Source organism: Strix uralensis, chromosome Z (genome assembly GCF_047716275.1).
Source record: "Strix uralensis isolate ZFMK-TIS-50842 chromosome Z, bStrUra1, whole genome shotgun sequence".
Lineage (NCBI taxonomy): Eukaryota > Metazoa > Chordata > Aves > Strigiformes > Strigidae > Strix > Strix uralensis.
In genome coordinates this window covers 7,497,404-7,511,771 of record NC_134012.1, presented here as the reverse complement: position 1 = coordinate 7,511,771, position 14,368 = coordinate 7,497,404, and the positions used below count along the sequence as shown (strand labels likewise).

Genomic DNA, 14,368 nt, shown 5'->3' with positions numbered 1-14,368 from the left:
AAAAGAGGAATCCACATTTTAACAATCATTTTTTCCCCCCAGGTAACTAAAACCACCTCTGGACCACAGCAATGAGTTCAAACGTCAACACGCTCTTTGAATTTCCTCCTAAATTTGTACTGTAGGCTGTTCTAAGGCTGTAGTTCAATTTGTGGTATCGTAACTTCTGTTATGCTTCTCTCATTATGCAAAAATACAGCTATTGCTGAGAAAGCCAACTCCCTTGAAGACTGTTTTGGTGTTACCTGGGTGGTGTGATGAACCAATACTTCACTGATGCTTTCCACGCCTTTTCCTGGTCAATGCTGGCTACTGGGGGGATTTAGCTAGGCAGGTGGCTAGTCTCAAGTAGACCAGCTGCATTCACGGTTAGCTGAACCACATAAATATTTTGGAGAGCTTTTTATGGGAAGAAAGGAATAAAGATATGCATTACTGGAATTAAACTAGGTTTTCAGTCTGTATTATTCTGTATTACCAATTCTAGGAGGCAAGCTGATCAACGGTCATTCTCCTTTCTGTGAACCAAAAATTAAATCACTGCATTACATTATTATTGTAACACAAATTGAACTGCAGCCCTTATACAAGCTATAGTTGCCCTCAAGTTAGCAGTACTTCATTACAACAATCAATGGGACACCACAATGCCTAGAAGAAGTGCACATCTATATGCCTAATTTGTTTTTAAATTGAAAACTGCAGACTGCAGAAACACTTAATTTGGCCTAAAATCTTCTAAGTAGAGGAAAATGTTCACATGCAGAAGTATTAGCATTATGAAAACTGACAGAACAAACAGAAAGATAAATTTGCCTTTGCAAAAACAGATATGCAATAAAAATCCTGCCAAAGCTAGAGTTTCATGCTGGCTATTTCCAAGTGTCCAAGCACATTAGAAAAAGCATTTTGGATGGGTCTTCTCTGTTATGTAAACTACATAGAATGGACTACTTGGGTAATGTCTATTTTGTTGCTTGTCATGTCTCTGATGGTTTGTCTGCTTTAGGGCTTATTCCCATCATGTCCTGCTGAGCACTCCCACAGTGGGCCAGCAAAGCCAGTAAGAACATGCTTATCTTTAGTCAAAGTCAGAGACCAGCTCAAATGCTTAAAGCAAAGGATCTGCTCAAGTGATTTCCTGTATCTGAGCCAAAGTACCTGGGTAATCACTTTGGGCAAGGAATCGAAAGATGATCTAAAGCTATTTGTGATTTTTAACTTATTATTAGCCAAGCACTGTTCCCCATGCCCAGCCAAAACTCCTGGTGAACTGAATTGCAAATTTCCCTGAGAAAGGACTTCATAATACTGCTTACTCTAAGTAGCCAAGTAACAAAATATGAATCAGAAAGCAAGACAGTTCCCAAGGACTACAATGTGACTCATGTGAGAAAGGAACCGATACCTAGAAGTAGACTAGAATGCACATGGCATGTATAATGCATGCCTTGTAGGCATACACCTCATGTAAAACCTTGAGAAAACTGGGTTCCAGATTCTTCCAGGTAGGGAAAACAAAACCTAGGAGCACCTAGAATCCAGTAAGTGTCTGAGAAAACTGATTTTCTTTTGCGTACAACTGATGTCCTTCTTTACATGACCTTAGTTTGGTGAACTGGCCTGTCTGCTGATCAGACTCCCTGCTCTCAGTACAAGCAACGTACGCCAAATCGAGAGTCAAGGATTACTGTGATCAAGGATCACATTATCATGGAGATTCTATGGTTACTGTTTTTTTTGGCAGATATTGAAACATCATTTGTTTGGGGTTGTACAAACCAATTTTCTCCAATACTCCACAAAATCTGAACATGTGCCCTCTTTATGAAGACACCAACAGCTAACCATGTAGAAACTCTTCACTAAAGAAGCAAACCCAAAAACCCCCAAAACCTCGTTCACATGACATCTGTCATGCAATCTGACTGTTTTGTGATCTAACAGAAACTGTTCACTCATCATAATTTCTGAACTGAAGTTCACCACTGGCATAGTTAATGAAGTTGCACTCACTTCTGGCAGCAGTGATTTCCAATAAGAATAGAAGTGTTGAAGTCACTCAGCACTTCTGAAAAATCAGGCCACTCCTATTTAGGAACCTAAATGTGGATTTAGAAACCCAGCTTCAGGCACATGAGTATGAAAATACTATAGTCTTGCTTTGTAATGGATTTTACACCATGTTTTGCTGCCTCAAGCGTTCTCCATATTAAAAAAGCATCATCTGTCCCAGAACAAACACTAGAGGGAACCTTTGCTTTTTCTGGCTCTTAATAGCACACTGCATCTTTGCAACATGAAATCTACTGGTGCTCTAATTATACGCTTCAGTGTGAATCCTGTTCTAGAAGACATTCCCTGCAAAACACATTGTTTAGAAGTCAAAGGTTGGGCAACCACACATTCAAACACTTGGATGTAAGAATATGTCAATTATGTGTATTTAGGCTGCTTGGATATTGCCTGACATTGTGCATTACTGAATATGCGAAGCATAATTATTACTGCTTGACAGATCTAACTTTCATTGACAACTGACCTCTTAATCTAGAAAAAGAGCTTCTGCAGTAAATCTACACCTCCCACATTTTCCAGTTTCAGCTCAACTTCTAGCAGTTTTTTGCACAATTTTTTGTCAAATCAATACTATAATTTTAGAAGCTAGTAAAAAACACATAAGGCACAGTACTGCATTATAAGTACGCTACAAAACTGTTTGTTCTTGCTGTTATTTTTCTTTTTTTAAACAAAAGACACAAGACAAAGGTTCACAAAGTTAAAAAAACTCCAAACCTAGGTAAAGAAATACTTACACTCTCACTCTGAAAAGGGTTTAGGAAGTTTCCACCCATCTCACCGTCATCCCTGGGAGTGCCAGGCTGATTACTCATGCTCATATTACTGGGAGAGTTCTGTTAAATAAGATTTTAAAATACAGATTAAGTGCTGAAGATTTCAGTTCATTTCCCAGCTTCACCTAAGTGTGCCAAAGGCATGTTTTACATGATACTGCAGTGCAGTGAGATGCACTGTGCAATGCACTGGGATTTTCAAAGACAAAAAATAAGCTTCTGCAGGGTTCTGCATGATTCAGTCACTAATTTTAGCCTGTAATTTTTTCTTCCCTGAAGCAAGAATTATTTACTTGCAATTCTTCTTTTCAGGTTATAGCCAACATCATCTCCTGCTAAGTCAGGAAAAGCTATAAATGGCTGCAGCAGGTATACGATATAGCTCTGTCACTACATTAAATCATGTGGTCAAATTCACTGAAGTCTATGAACATGTGCCTTGACATTTGTGACTTATGAATATGTACTTAAAGGTAGACATACAGATGGATGTGGTCCACACAGACCTTTGCAAAGGCCTGTGCCTGGGGTCTTTGTTCACAGTGTTCACAGTTTATTGAAATAGTTTCACAAGTTGTTCACAAGTGGGGTTCAAGTGCTAAACCACTTCACTGAGCACAGCTAATACACAGCATTTATAGGAAAGAAGAGTTAACAGGAGTTTTAGAGAAAAGACTCCTGAGTAACATCTGGGATCACCAACACTTTCAGGAGGAGCTACACTTTTGCTATTTGCTTGTGCAGAGTATAATGCAACAGCGTTTTAATCTACCTTTTCGGTGTCTTGGTGTAACTGAAATGCTAATAAATAGTAACAATATAAAGGCTTCTGAAGATAAATTCCTTTCTTTTACAGACATGGACAAACACCTCTGTCATGTTCAGAAAATGCTGTCAAGATTCAGTCACTTAAAGAAAAGGTAAACAAGATAATTGTCACAGAAATTATTCTGAGTCAATAGCTAATACATGATTACTACAGACAGTACAATTAGTTGGATATTTTTATAAAACTGATTTGGGTACCCTACCATGCCTGGAGCACTGGCAATTCTCTTTCCATCACTGCTAAGACTCATAGAAGGAGTTGTGATGGAAAACGAGCAGTCAGGGAAAGCGGGGAGTGAAGTCATGAACATCATTATGAAATGTTTACGTCTATCACAGTTCTTCCCTTCATATTTTTTTTAATCCAGTAAAACTGAATGCAATATTGCTGTTGAGATTTTATTTATACAAATGCAAATCTGGTATGTCACAATAAATTTAACACAAACCTAGTGCAGGCAATGAGCAAGCTAACAAAATGCAACTCCAAGTAGTGATCTTGATCAATCATAACAGCTCTAAGAATCCTAAGTGAATTTGTCCTCTTCTGTTATTCTCAGTTACAATCCTGACACTGTACGTCTGTTAGCACAGAGATTTTTTCTTAAAAAAAACCCCAGGTGTTTTTCACTTTGAAAATACCTGCATGCAGTGTTCATTTAGTATAATTAAACTTCCAATAACTCAAACTTTGAATGAAAAATTGGAAACATTCTTGGCACTTTCCTCAGAACTAGAAGGGCTATCTATCCTACCCTGGCACTTTACAGATGTACACTGGAGTGTTTACTGAACAGAAAATGGGATGGGATAGCTATGGCTTCTACTTCCCCTTCATACCATATTTCTGCATGCTCCTCTTTGTAATCACAAAGTCCCATGTTGACCACTGTCCATAATTTAAAAATTGCAACATATTGCACGGTTTCACAGATTTACTTCACCTCCAAGGAGAACAAAAGATGTCGTTCTCAGCTTCACCAAATACCTCAACTGAAATCAGATACTTTTTGCTACTACATCAGCAGCCTAGTATATCTGACTGCTGTACACACTATCCACTTTGTAATGTATTTTGTATGGTTAGTAAAAGGCTGCTGCTAAGTTTTCACCATATTCCCCCGAGGCAGTATCACCATTCTTAGTCTGAATGGCCAAGTATGTATATGGGCTCAGCTTGGTGTATTTATTTTCAGTTATAGATTAATTATAAATTACGTAAGCAACATGCAACCGTTAACTTTTTTATTAGCATCTGAAATGCAGCTTACAGAGCTGGGTCAAAACCCCTGCCTTACCCCTTTTGCTTTCTTCAGTCTAGTTCACTGCTTCTCAAATGATGATCCCCAGATCTCCAGGAATCACTGGACAATATGTCCATCAAAGACAAAAGCCTAACTAGTTGATTAACATCAGACAATAAAGTCTGTCGTTCAGGAAAGTTAGTATAGCAAATATTTATTTAGGGATTCACAGCCTGAAAAAGGCTGAAATATACTGCTTTAGTTCAACCACAGCTACTGTACCTTAAGCAGGAATTAATTCAGGGAAGCCCTGTTGCCTGTGTTATGCAGGAGGTTATACTACAGAATCGTATCAGTCCCTTCTGGCCTTAAAATCTATGAATATAAAGTTTAAAACCCACTAAGGCCTTGTCACATTTATTTTATATGATGCTCCTGCACTTTTGTTTGTTCCTGGGGGATTTACCCCTATTTTATCTTGCTCTGCGTAGCACAAAGCTTTGAAATTCCGCAATTGCAACGGTACGCCAGCCCCAAAGGTTCAAATTCCTGACATAAACACTTTTATAGCAACTCCCCATGGCTGCTTTTATAGCCAGTATGGGGTCTAGCATTGTAGCACTAGCTGAGTTTTTCCAAAGCAAGCATGTCTTTGATGCCTGCACAGACTCTATGGGCACTGCAAGAAACACTGGTTATTAATGTTTATTTAATATGCATAATTTCAGTTCATTTACTTCCCCCATCTCAATCTACTTCATAAAAACTTAACGTTTTGCCATTCAGCCAATTAAATTAAAATCTTCTTTAGAAAATGTAGCTCTGAATTCTGTGAGCTGTACCGATTCTACCAAAACTGGACTAATTTTCTACATCTTCTGGGAACAGATAACCATGTCCTCTAATATGCATTTTACTCTACTGAAGTCCTGTGCCTGGACTTGACCATCACGCCCCAAACTGTGTTAAATTCAGTGAACAATTTCCATCACTGGAAACTGTTAAGAAGCCAACTGCAAGACTAGCTGGTAACGTATGCAAGGTGACTGTTGCCTCAGCAAGAACAATCCTGGTAACTGTGTACAAAATTGGAAGGCAGCCACATAATAATTTTGCATGTATCAACCCCAGAAATCTAATATTCCTTGCAAGCAGAACTTTTCCATTCAAGTTTCAAAAGCATTAGGTACTACTACCTACCTAAAACTACCAGTGCTACCCCCACACTTCCACTACTATCAATAAAGGCTGTATATTGGGCAGTGCTACCCAGAAAGGACATAATGGCATAACAGGACAACTCTGTTACTTCCAAAGTTAGCAGCATTTTTCTTTTAGTTATTTGAAAAAGACTTTGATCAAATGTGATTTCCATGAGTTATTTATTAAGGTTAACATATTACAAGACTTCCAGGTGAATTTTTGGATCTCAGCAAGTTTTCACAGCTCCTACTTGTATAGGCACATATATACTGATACTTAATACCAGTGAGTTGAATAAAGGATTTTAAAAATAATCCCATGGTAAGATAATGGAAATGGTTTTGTTTTTTTCCTTAAAAAATATTGCACTTTGCAATAAAAATACTGAAGAAAAAATACGGACACTGATTTTAAAAGTGCTGTACACTTCTTATCTCATCGGAGGCTTTTATTGAATCTATCACTGCACATCTAAGCACAGTACAACAAAGGCAACGCGGTCATTTCAATCCATCATTTTACTCTTTGGAAAGCCTAAAAATGTTATAGATCTCAAACAAGTACAAAAATATAGGATTGCTATAGATGCTGCTCCCTCATGTGTGCAGCAATGGCCTTGGACACTTATCGCTGAGATCCTCCTCTCCAGGGAAGATACACGCTAAGCACACTTTACAGGCTACCCCTCTCCCATACCACACCACCAGAAGACCACAAACTAGGGAACCGTACAGGGTCCTCCTCCTCCTTTTTGGATATACAAATATGCATCACCAAATGAAGAATGATTCCTGCCTTTTGAACACCTGGAAGTACATTCTCAACAAACTCAGACTACAAACTTCTGTGTTCACCCGTGGGAATTTAGGTGAGCATTTTGTTCCCTACATGTTGGCATCTCATCATAGCTCCTGAGAACAGACCTACAACAAGGTCCCTAGTGTGACTGGAGCATGTGCAGAGCAGCCTTAGGTAGATCTGAAATGGCAAAGTCTGCACTGGGAGAGATCTAGTGACAGCAACGTGGTACTCGGTCCTGGGGCAACCAAAATATACTGGCAGTTGATATGCTCAAAAAAAATGTACGCTCCTTTCTTGGAAGATTGTTAAGAATTTTTCTACAAATGAATAAATGATAAGATTTTAACTGAAACAATCTCTCTATCAATTTCTGTACTTAGAGATCAAAAGTACAGAAGTGCAGGGAGATTGTTGTAGTGATACATTTACTACTTCTAGTCAGTTACGCCTCAAAACACTGAGTACAAAACATAGTGTTTTGCAGGGGACAGATATATGTCACTTTATCAATACCAAATAAGATCATTAATTCCTAAATTAATGATGATCACATATGTAGTAGTTGTATTTTTATGTAAGAAGCATAATATTCAAGCACAGTATTATTTTCGTAGATGCAAAATCCCTCCAGGTTAAACTCTCATTCATTTCCAACTATTTAATGGTTGTGATACCAAAATAGTGCTTCTTCTGAAACTACTTCTTAATCTAGCTTTTAGGAACTTATACTAATGATTAAGATATTAACATTGCCTTACAGAGCAATCATGCAGTGCACAAATGTAACATCCTAATGACATTTTCCCAAATTTATATTTAACTAGAATTGATTATTAGAACTATATTCATTTGTCTTAACAGTATGGAAGATTATAACATGATCAATCAGATTATGAACCAGATATAATTAATGACATCCATTAATACACATCATTATGCAGTAGGGAATAAGTCTACTTAAACTCCCATTGATTATACTGGTTTTAAATTTTCAATTAATACTAATTCTGTCTTCACAGCCTCCAAAGAGTTGACAAGCAGAAAATGTAGATATGTAACAAAAAGATTTGTAATAGAGAACAAGAAGATATGTTTAGAGTGAAACATTCTAAAAATTCCAAATATTTGATCAGATACTCACTTTGGAAATACTGTCCATGTCTCCTGAGCCTTAAATTAAAATAGACAAGTATTCAGTTAGTTTTGAGCTGAAGTTAACCTATGAATTTTTTTTTCATAGTAAATATATAGTATAACAGCAATATTTTCAAATACAACCAACCATACATCATCTCACTTCCTTCCCAGTGTCTCTCTTAGCAGAAGTTTACAGTCAGTACCGAACAATGTTAGTCTTTTCTCTGTGTACACAGCCGGTGCAAAAAGCAAGAAAAGAATGAAGGACACACTTCTGATCTGTATCAGTTATTTGGATGGCACCCTTTCAGGATGAGACAGCACAGCACAACTCAAGAAACTGTATGTGCAACCTCCCTGTCCTCTTAGCCATGGTAGGGTACAGGTACTGCAATTAATTCGGGGTCCATCCACCTATGGGAAATGTTGCTTCAGCTTGAGCAAAAAAAAGCAAAATCATGGCTAACTAGTAAAAGTTGATACTCCTGAGAAAAAAAAAGACCACTATTATCACTAAGGTCAGCTGGGGGGGGGTTATTAATGTCTTTGCTCCCAGGAACAGATGCTTACTACTGAAATTGTCTGAAGTGGCATCAATTTTTGATGCATTACAAATACTGATGATGACAGTATCTTTCAGAAGAAAGCAGATGATCATGAGGACCAGAGTAACAGAAACCAAATAAAATTAAATATAATGAGTGCAAGACTATCGAAAAGAATTTTTTTCACATGTTGTAGCTCTCACTTAGGTAAAAGCAAGAATAAAGGAAATATGACTTTAGGATGGATGTATCAAGAAAACCATTTTTAGCAGCAACAGACAGTAAACAACTCTGGTCACCTATTTTCAGGAAAGAAAAATTCTAGATGAATACTGAATACAAAACTAGAAGAGTATCCAAGAAAAACAAGAAAATGGAGTTGTGGGAGGAGACTGAAATAGCTTACTATACTTAGCCAGGCAAATTAAGGCTGAGAAGGAATATGATTTCTCTCTATAAATACATCAGATACATAAATGTTGCAAAGAGTTATTTTGTCATGGCCCAAAGGATAAATTTTGGCAGAAACCAGGAAAAGACTTTTAACCATCAGAGCTATGAACAGATATCCAATAGAAGGGTTGTGCTCAAAGAATTTGGAGAAGTTCAAGATGGATCTTGACCAATTTATCCACCTGATTATGAGACACAGCTGCCTACTGCAGTGTGGAAATGAATGCAGCACATTTCCCCCAGTCCTTCTCTCCTTAAAGAACTCAGGTGTCAGTTTATATATGAAGTTACCCCCAGCAAGCAGTCATCATTAATTTGAGTAAGCACTTCATCGCTTTCACCAGAGAAAATAACTGACCAAATGCTTGGTACACATAAAATCCTTCCAGAACTGTTTCAATTTAATTTCTTCTTTTAGCTAGGAAATAATTCTCAGGCTATAGAAAGTGACAGAAAAAAGATGTGTATTACTTTTTACACAGTTTTTCATTTATTTGAATGTAATGTGCATCATTATTAATTAAAGCAACAATCCATTTTAGGACTGTAATATGTAAAAGAAAGGCTGTAAAATAACAAGGTGTCCTTATGCAAAGTAATCTAGGAATTTCAGGGACATGCTTTCCTAGAAAAAAAGACAATTCTATTAGGAAATAGATGCCTACTGCTGAATTTTAATTGTTCAGAATGTGTTTGCTAGATGAGGTTTGACGGCTTAGGTTTTTTCTCATCTTGTCACAGCCTCTTTGAATTTCTCCCTTCATTTTATCTGTTTATACCTCCTGTCTCATAACCTCCAACTTTTGGGCTACAAGTGATAGATTTCCACCCACCATGGTAGTACGGACTTAAATGGTATGGAGTTTAGGTTTGTATGCGCCTGTGCTGGGAAGGTGACAGAGACTTTCTTTGGGGATAGAAGCAAGGGGAACACTGGCAGCTTGGCTTCTGCCTGCCTGACCTGTATCCAGCTTGCTTGGGTTTCTCCCCATAAAGGAAAGCACTGCTCAGCAGGGTGTTGCTGGTGCCCCTGTGGACATAGGGCCAGCTCCCAGATGTAGAGGAGAACCTTACTGGTGGACCAGGGGGATAGAAGAAGAAAGAGATCCTAAGTCTTTGCAGCCTGAGGTTCCCTCCTGTTGTTACCTGCATGACTGACCACCCTTCATGCAGACAGAAGTGAGGAGAACACAAGAACTGTATTCAGAGCTACTGGCCCAGTGTTAGGGTATGAGCAGAAATAAAAACAAGGTATTTATTTACCTTGTGGGTATGGAAGAAGAAGGCATAAATGCAATTTATTTAGCTGTGGCTTGTTTCTTAAATGCCTTTCAAGAGTATCATGTTTCCAGCAAAAAGTAAGAGGAAAGAGTTTGCTGGGATGGTCATGAGATAAAGCAGTCTGTGTTTTTTGCAGAGTTGTGCAAGGCTTCTCGTCTAGATATGAGTCCTTCAAAAATCATAGTGTCAAAAGTCAAGCAGTACGCTGTTCCTCATGCTTCTGCAGGCCCTGACATGAATTCATGTTCTTTTAGCTACATTAAAATTGGCATCTGTCTGAAGCTGCTAATGGGGATGGAGTAATAATACTCACACCTAACAGACATATGGCTAAGTATAGAACCAATAAGGGCATCGTAGTGTTGGGATAAAACCACCTTAACACATGCATCAAAATATGTAATAACTTACTTCCAGGTAATTGATGTAAGTGTGCACCAGCATGTCATAATGACACCTTCCCAAGATTTTCAAAGAGGAAGAGAGGTAAATAAAAATGGCTCTTACATCTTCACCTCTACATTACTATGATGGTATGCTTTAGACAGGTTTTCGTCAACTGGATTAAAACTATACTCTCTTATGTAAATAAAATGCTGTATTTTTCTTCCAGATGTTGCACGATGTATGCCAACTCATATGCTTAAAAAGTATCTTAATACTTCTTGTTGAGGCATATACAGCTTTTTCAGTTTTTAAAAGATTTTTACATACAGTCTTCCACGTAACTCAAAGAACTGGTCATAGAAAATGGCACTAGTCATTGAAAATTCACAGTGTTCATAATAGTTACTACCATTACCTAATGATCCATTCATATGATGTGAATCCATTCCACCCAGTCCACTCATAGGTCCATCTGACCCTGGCCCCATTGGAAACTACAAAAGGATCAGACATTAAAAACTGGTATTACTGTACAAGTTTTTGTAGATAATCTAGTAAAAAGAAAATATTTCTCAGGAAAAAAAAATAAAGGAAAAATGCACAGTCCCGACTCTGAATGCACAAATCAACTGAAAGTCTTTCAGGAGAAGACTACAAAAACATCATTGCTTTTGTTCACTTTTTCCAATGCTACCTTCATGATTTTTGGAAACTCTCACCTCTGTAAACTGGAATATAATTTAGGAATAATTTGTAATTTACTTCAACACTTTATGTATGACTTTCAAACTTGCTAGTACTGACTGAGCTCTACTCCCATTGAAGTTACAGGCAGCTTTATGATTCTCTTCAATGAGTAAGTGATTAATTAACAGTTTTCAAACCCTAACCTTATCCATACTGACAGTCAGGCTACTCCGCATTACCTTTGCAGCATGAGCAGTTTCTGTCCAATTTCAGCTATTAGCCTTAAATTTAGTTCTTCAAAAACTTAGAGACATTAACATTACAGAAAAATTTCTAAAATTCACCATATAATGATTTAGCAATATCTAAGTATCTATATTTTTAAGTTCTACTGGCCTTTTCTTCAAAAGGCCCCTAATATGGATCATGATTAAATGAAATATGGTTGTAATCAGAGAAATACAGTAAAACCGAAGGCATAGAGAAAGATCAGAAGAAACAAGTTCTGCCTAAGAATCCAGACTTTTGTCAGCGCTAGAACTGCTGAAATTTAGACTAAAATAGTCAAAAGTTAACTAGTTCATTAGGTAAACACTTAAATGCTATCAACAGGCTTCATTCTTAACATTCATTCAGCTAAACAGGGAAGTTTGTTTCTTCTCAGAGGCATTAATTTTATCCTTTTTTACAGAACATCAGGGCAACATAATACTGCAATCTTCTCATCCCTTTTCAAAGGTAGGTAATTTTTTATAACAAAACTATGAATCCTGCAGAAACTAATGCTTAGTGGCAGCTCCTAGGATGACATCTTATCACACAGAAGTCTATTGCACCACAGTATGACAAACTATATTGTCCCCAAGATTCACATGCAGAAGCCTCTAAGGTCTTTTCCATGTAGAAGAATATGCTCCAATCATTATTTTGCATGTATTGGCATGATTGATTTGGGAAACATTAAAATGTATGTGGTCGGGGGGAAGCAACTGAAGTGTCACCCACAGAAATGAAAAACTTAGTATTAATGATATGTGATGGAAACGTAGTGCTTGGATAAAAAAGGCTGTATAATTCAAAGAAGTATATAACTAGATTCATATTTACATTAGGTCTGTTGGGTCCAGGTGGTACTGCATTCATTAAAGTGTACATGTTGTCTCCAGAGTTGGTTGAATCTGTAATAAGAGATTATTTTAAGTGCTAATATATACCTTTCAATAAAACTACTCATCTAATACACTTCCTGTCATTTTGTTCATATTATTTCTGTGCCTGAATCACTGATACACAGTGGTAATATAATAGAAGATTTCATTCCCTTTCTATCTACTGCTACTACACAACAGAGCTATGAAAAGAAATAATTGCAATGGTCCCTAAGTGACTACTTCTAGACTCCAGTTTTATGCATGACTGTTAAAAGGTTTATAAATCACCAAGTATCTGTAACTATTTAATTCCATAAACCCTTTTTCCTGGAGTTCCACATTACTTCACTCATCTTCAATATTCTCTATAAAACAGGAGTTTCCTTCTTATCAATACTTCCTGTAATTTGTTTTCCATCTATTAATACATGATAAAGAGATTCTCATCATATGGCCTGCAAGATTTTTTATTCTTATCCATGTCAGTCTATTTGATTTTGGATATATATAACTACCCAGTGGAACATTGTGCAAAGATCCTCACTCCAAGGACAGCTTTAGCTGATATATCTTCATGGTACAGTGTGGTGCAATGCTTCAAAAAAACCCTGAATCCAACACCAGCAAAACCATCCTGGCACAGCATGGTGCTTAAGCTAGTAAATTCTGCCAAGAGTTTCACTTGGCCTTGCCAGACGATGACGCCGTTATATTGTTTCTCAGTACTTTTCCTGCAATTGATGCACATGAACTTTCAGGTGGAGCACCTCCAGAGTTGAAATACAGCAGTCAACCCAGAAAACGCTTCTGGTTGAACTTAAGTTGAACTTAAGAAACCAGTCTAAGAACCATCAGTAGATACAAATTATTCATTCTGATTTCTAGTTTATCCTCGCTGCCAATACACACAAAATCTTAACAACCTTTCATCAGTATTTGCATGAAAGAGAAGGCAAAAAATGCAGCAGATAGTAAACAAATTGGGCAAAAACCTTTCCCAAGGGAACTCGACAAGAGATAGGCCATGTAATGAAAAAGTTTACTGAGAGGAGAATGACCTAAGGAAAGTCTAAATGCAACCCTAAGGGGACAGCATGATTAAAAAAAGTATTGGCAGCTCTGGAAAATCAGTATCTGCAGAAAGAATAAAGAATAGTTTAGTACTTTGTACCTAGATCCTCCAAAAGACCATTCCACCTCTTTGAACCAGTCCTGAGATTAACAACACACATAAAAACCATTGCTGAGCTGTAATTCCTTTTCCAAGACAAGGTGATGGGGAAATTCTGAGTTAGAAATAGTGAAAGTGAGAAAGCTGAAACCATTAAAATGCTTTGGAACTGGGAATGCAGCCTGATCTCCCGCAAAAATGAATTTGTATGTACACTGGGAAGTTAAAATCAAGGTTTTTATCTATTCCTTAATCTTTCCAAGACAGTTTTCTAAGCATTAATTCACCTGGGTAAATAATTCCATTATATACAGGCACTATGTATATCACTAGAACATTCAAATATGCTGTTTGAGGAAGAGGGGGAACAAAAACCTCTTAGCCTAAAGTTATCAAAGTAAAATTAGCATATAAAAAGTTATTTTTAACATTCAATGAGGTAAGCAAAAAGTTCTTCAACCAACAGATCCTTTTGCAACATACATCCCTGGCTCTCCCCATGTTCTGCTGGCTCATGTAAAAATACATACAGGCTGGTTGGGCCATGGGAACCCTCAGAGCTGGTTTGTCTCAGAGGCAAGTAAATACCTTTGCAGAATTCTCAGGTGGCCAATTTCTAAGTGTT

The 14,368-nt window shown here is 37.4% G+C and overlaps 1 protein-coding gene across 10 annotated transcripts in view; it reads right to left on the bottom strand.

Annotated features, from left to right (window-relative positions):
* SSBP2 (single stranded DNA binding protein 2) overlaps nucleotides 1-14,368 on the bottom strand; it is a 204,963-nt gene that overhangs the window by 13,352 nt on the left and 177,243 nt on the right. For 4 of the 10 annotated variants that reach the window (XM_074856730.1, XM_074856725.1, XM_074856732.1 and 1 more), the window contains 4 exons: nucleotides 12,529-12,599; nucleotides 11,150-11,228; nucleotides 8,073-8,101; nucleotides 2,817-2,915 (listed from right to left, as the gene is read on the bottom strand). In XM_074856730.1, coding sequence (XP_074712831.1) covers nucleotides 2,817-2,915; nucleotides 8,073-8,101; nucleotides 11,150-11,228; nucleotides 12,529-12,599 — 278 coding nt within the window. Of the gene's footprint in view, nucleotides 1-16; nucleotides 519-2,816; nucleotides 2,916-8,072; nucleotides 8,102-11,143; nucleotides 11,229-12,528; nucleotides 12,600-14,368 lie in introns of those variants that run through there. The other 6 variants (XM_074856729.1, XM_074856724.1, XM_074856727.1 and 3 more) reach the window with 3 other exon arrangements.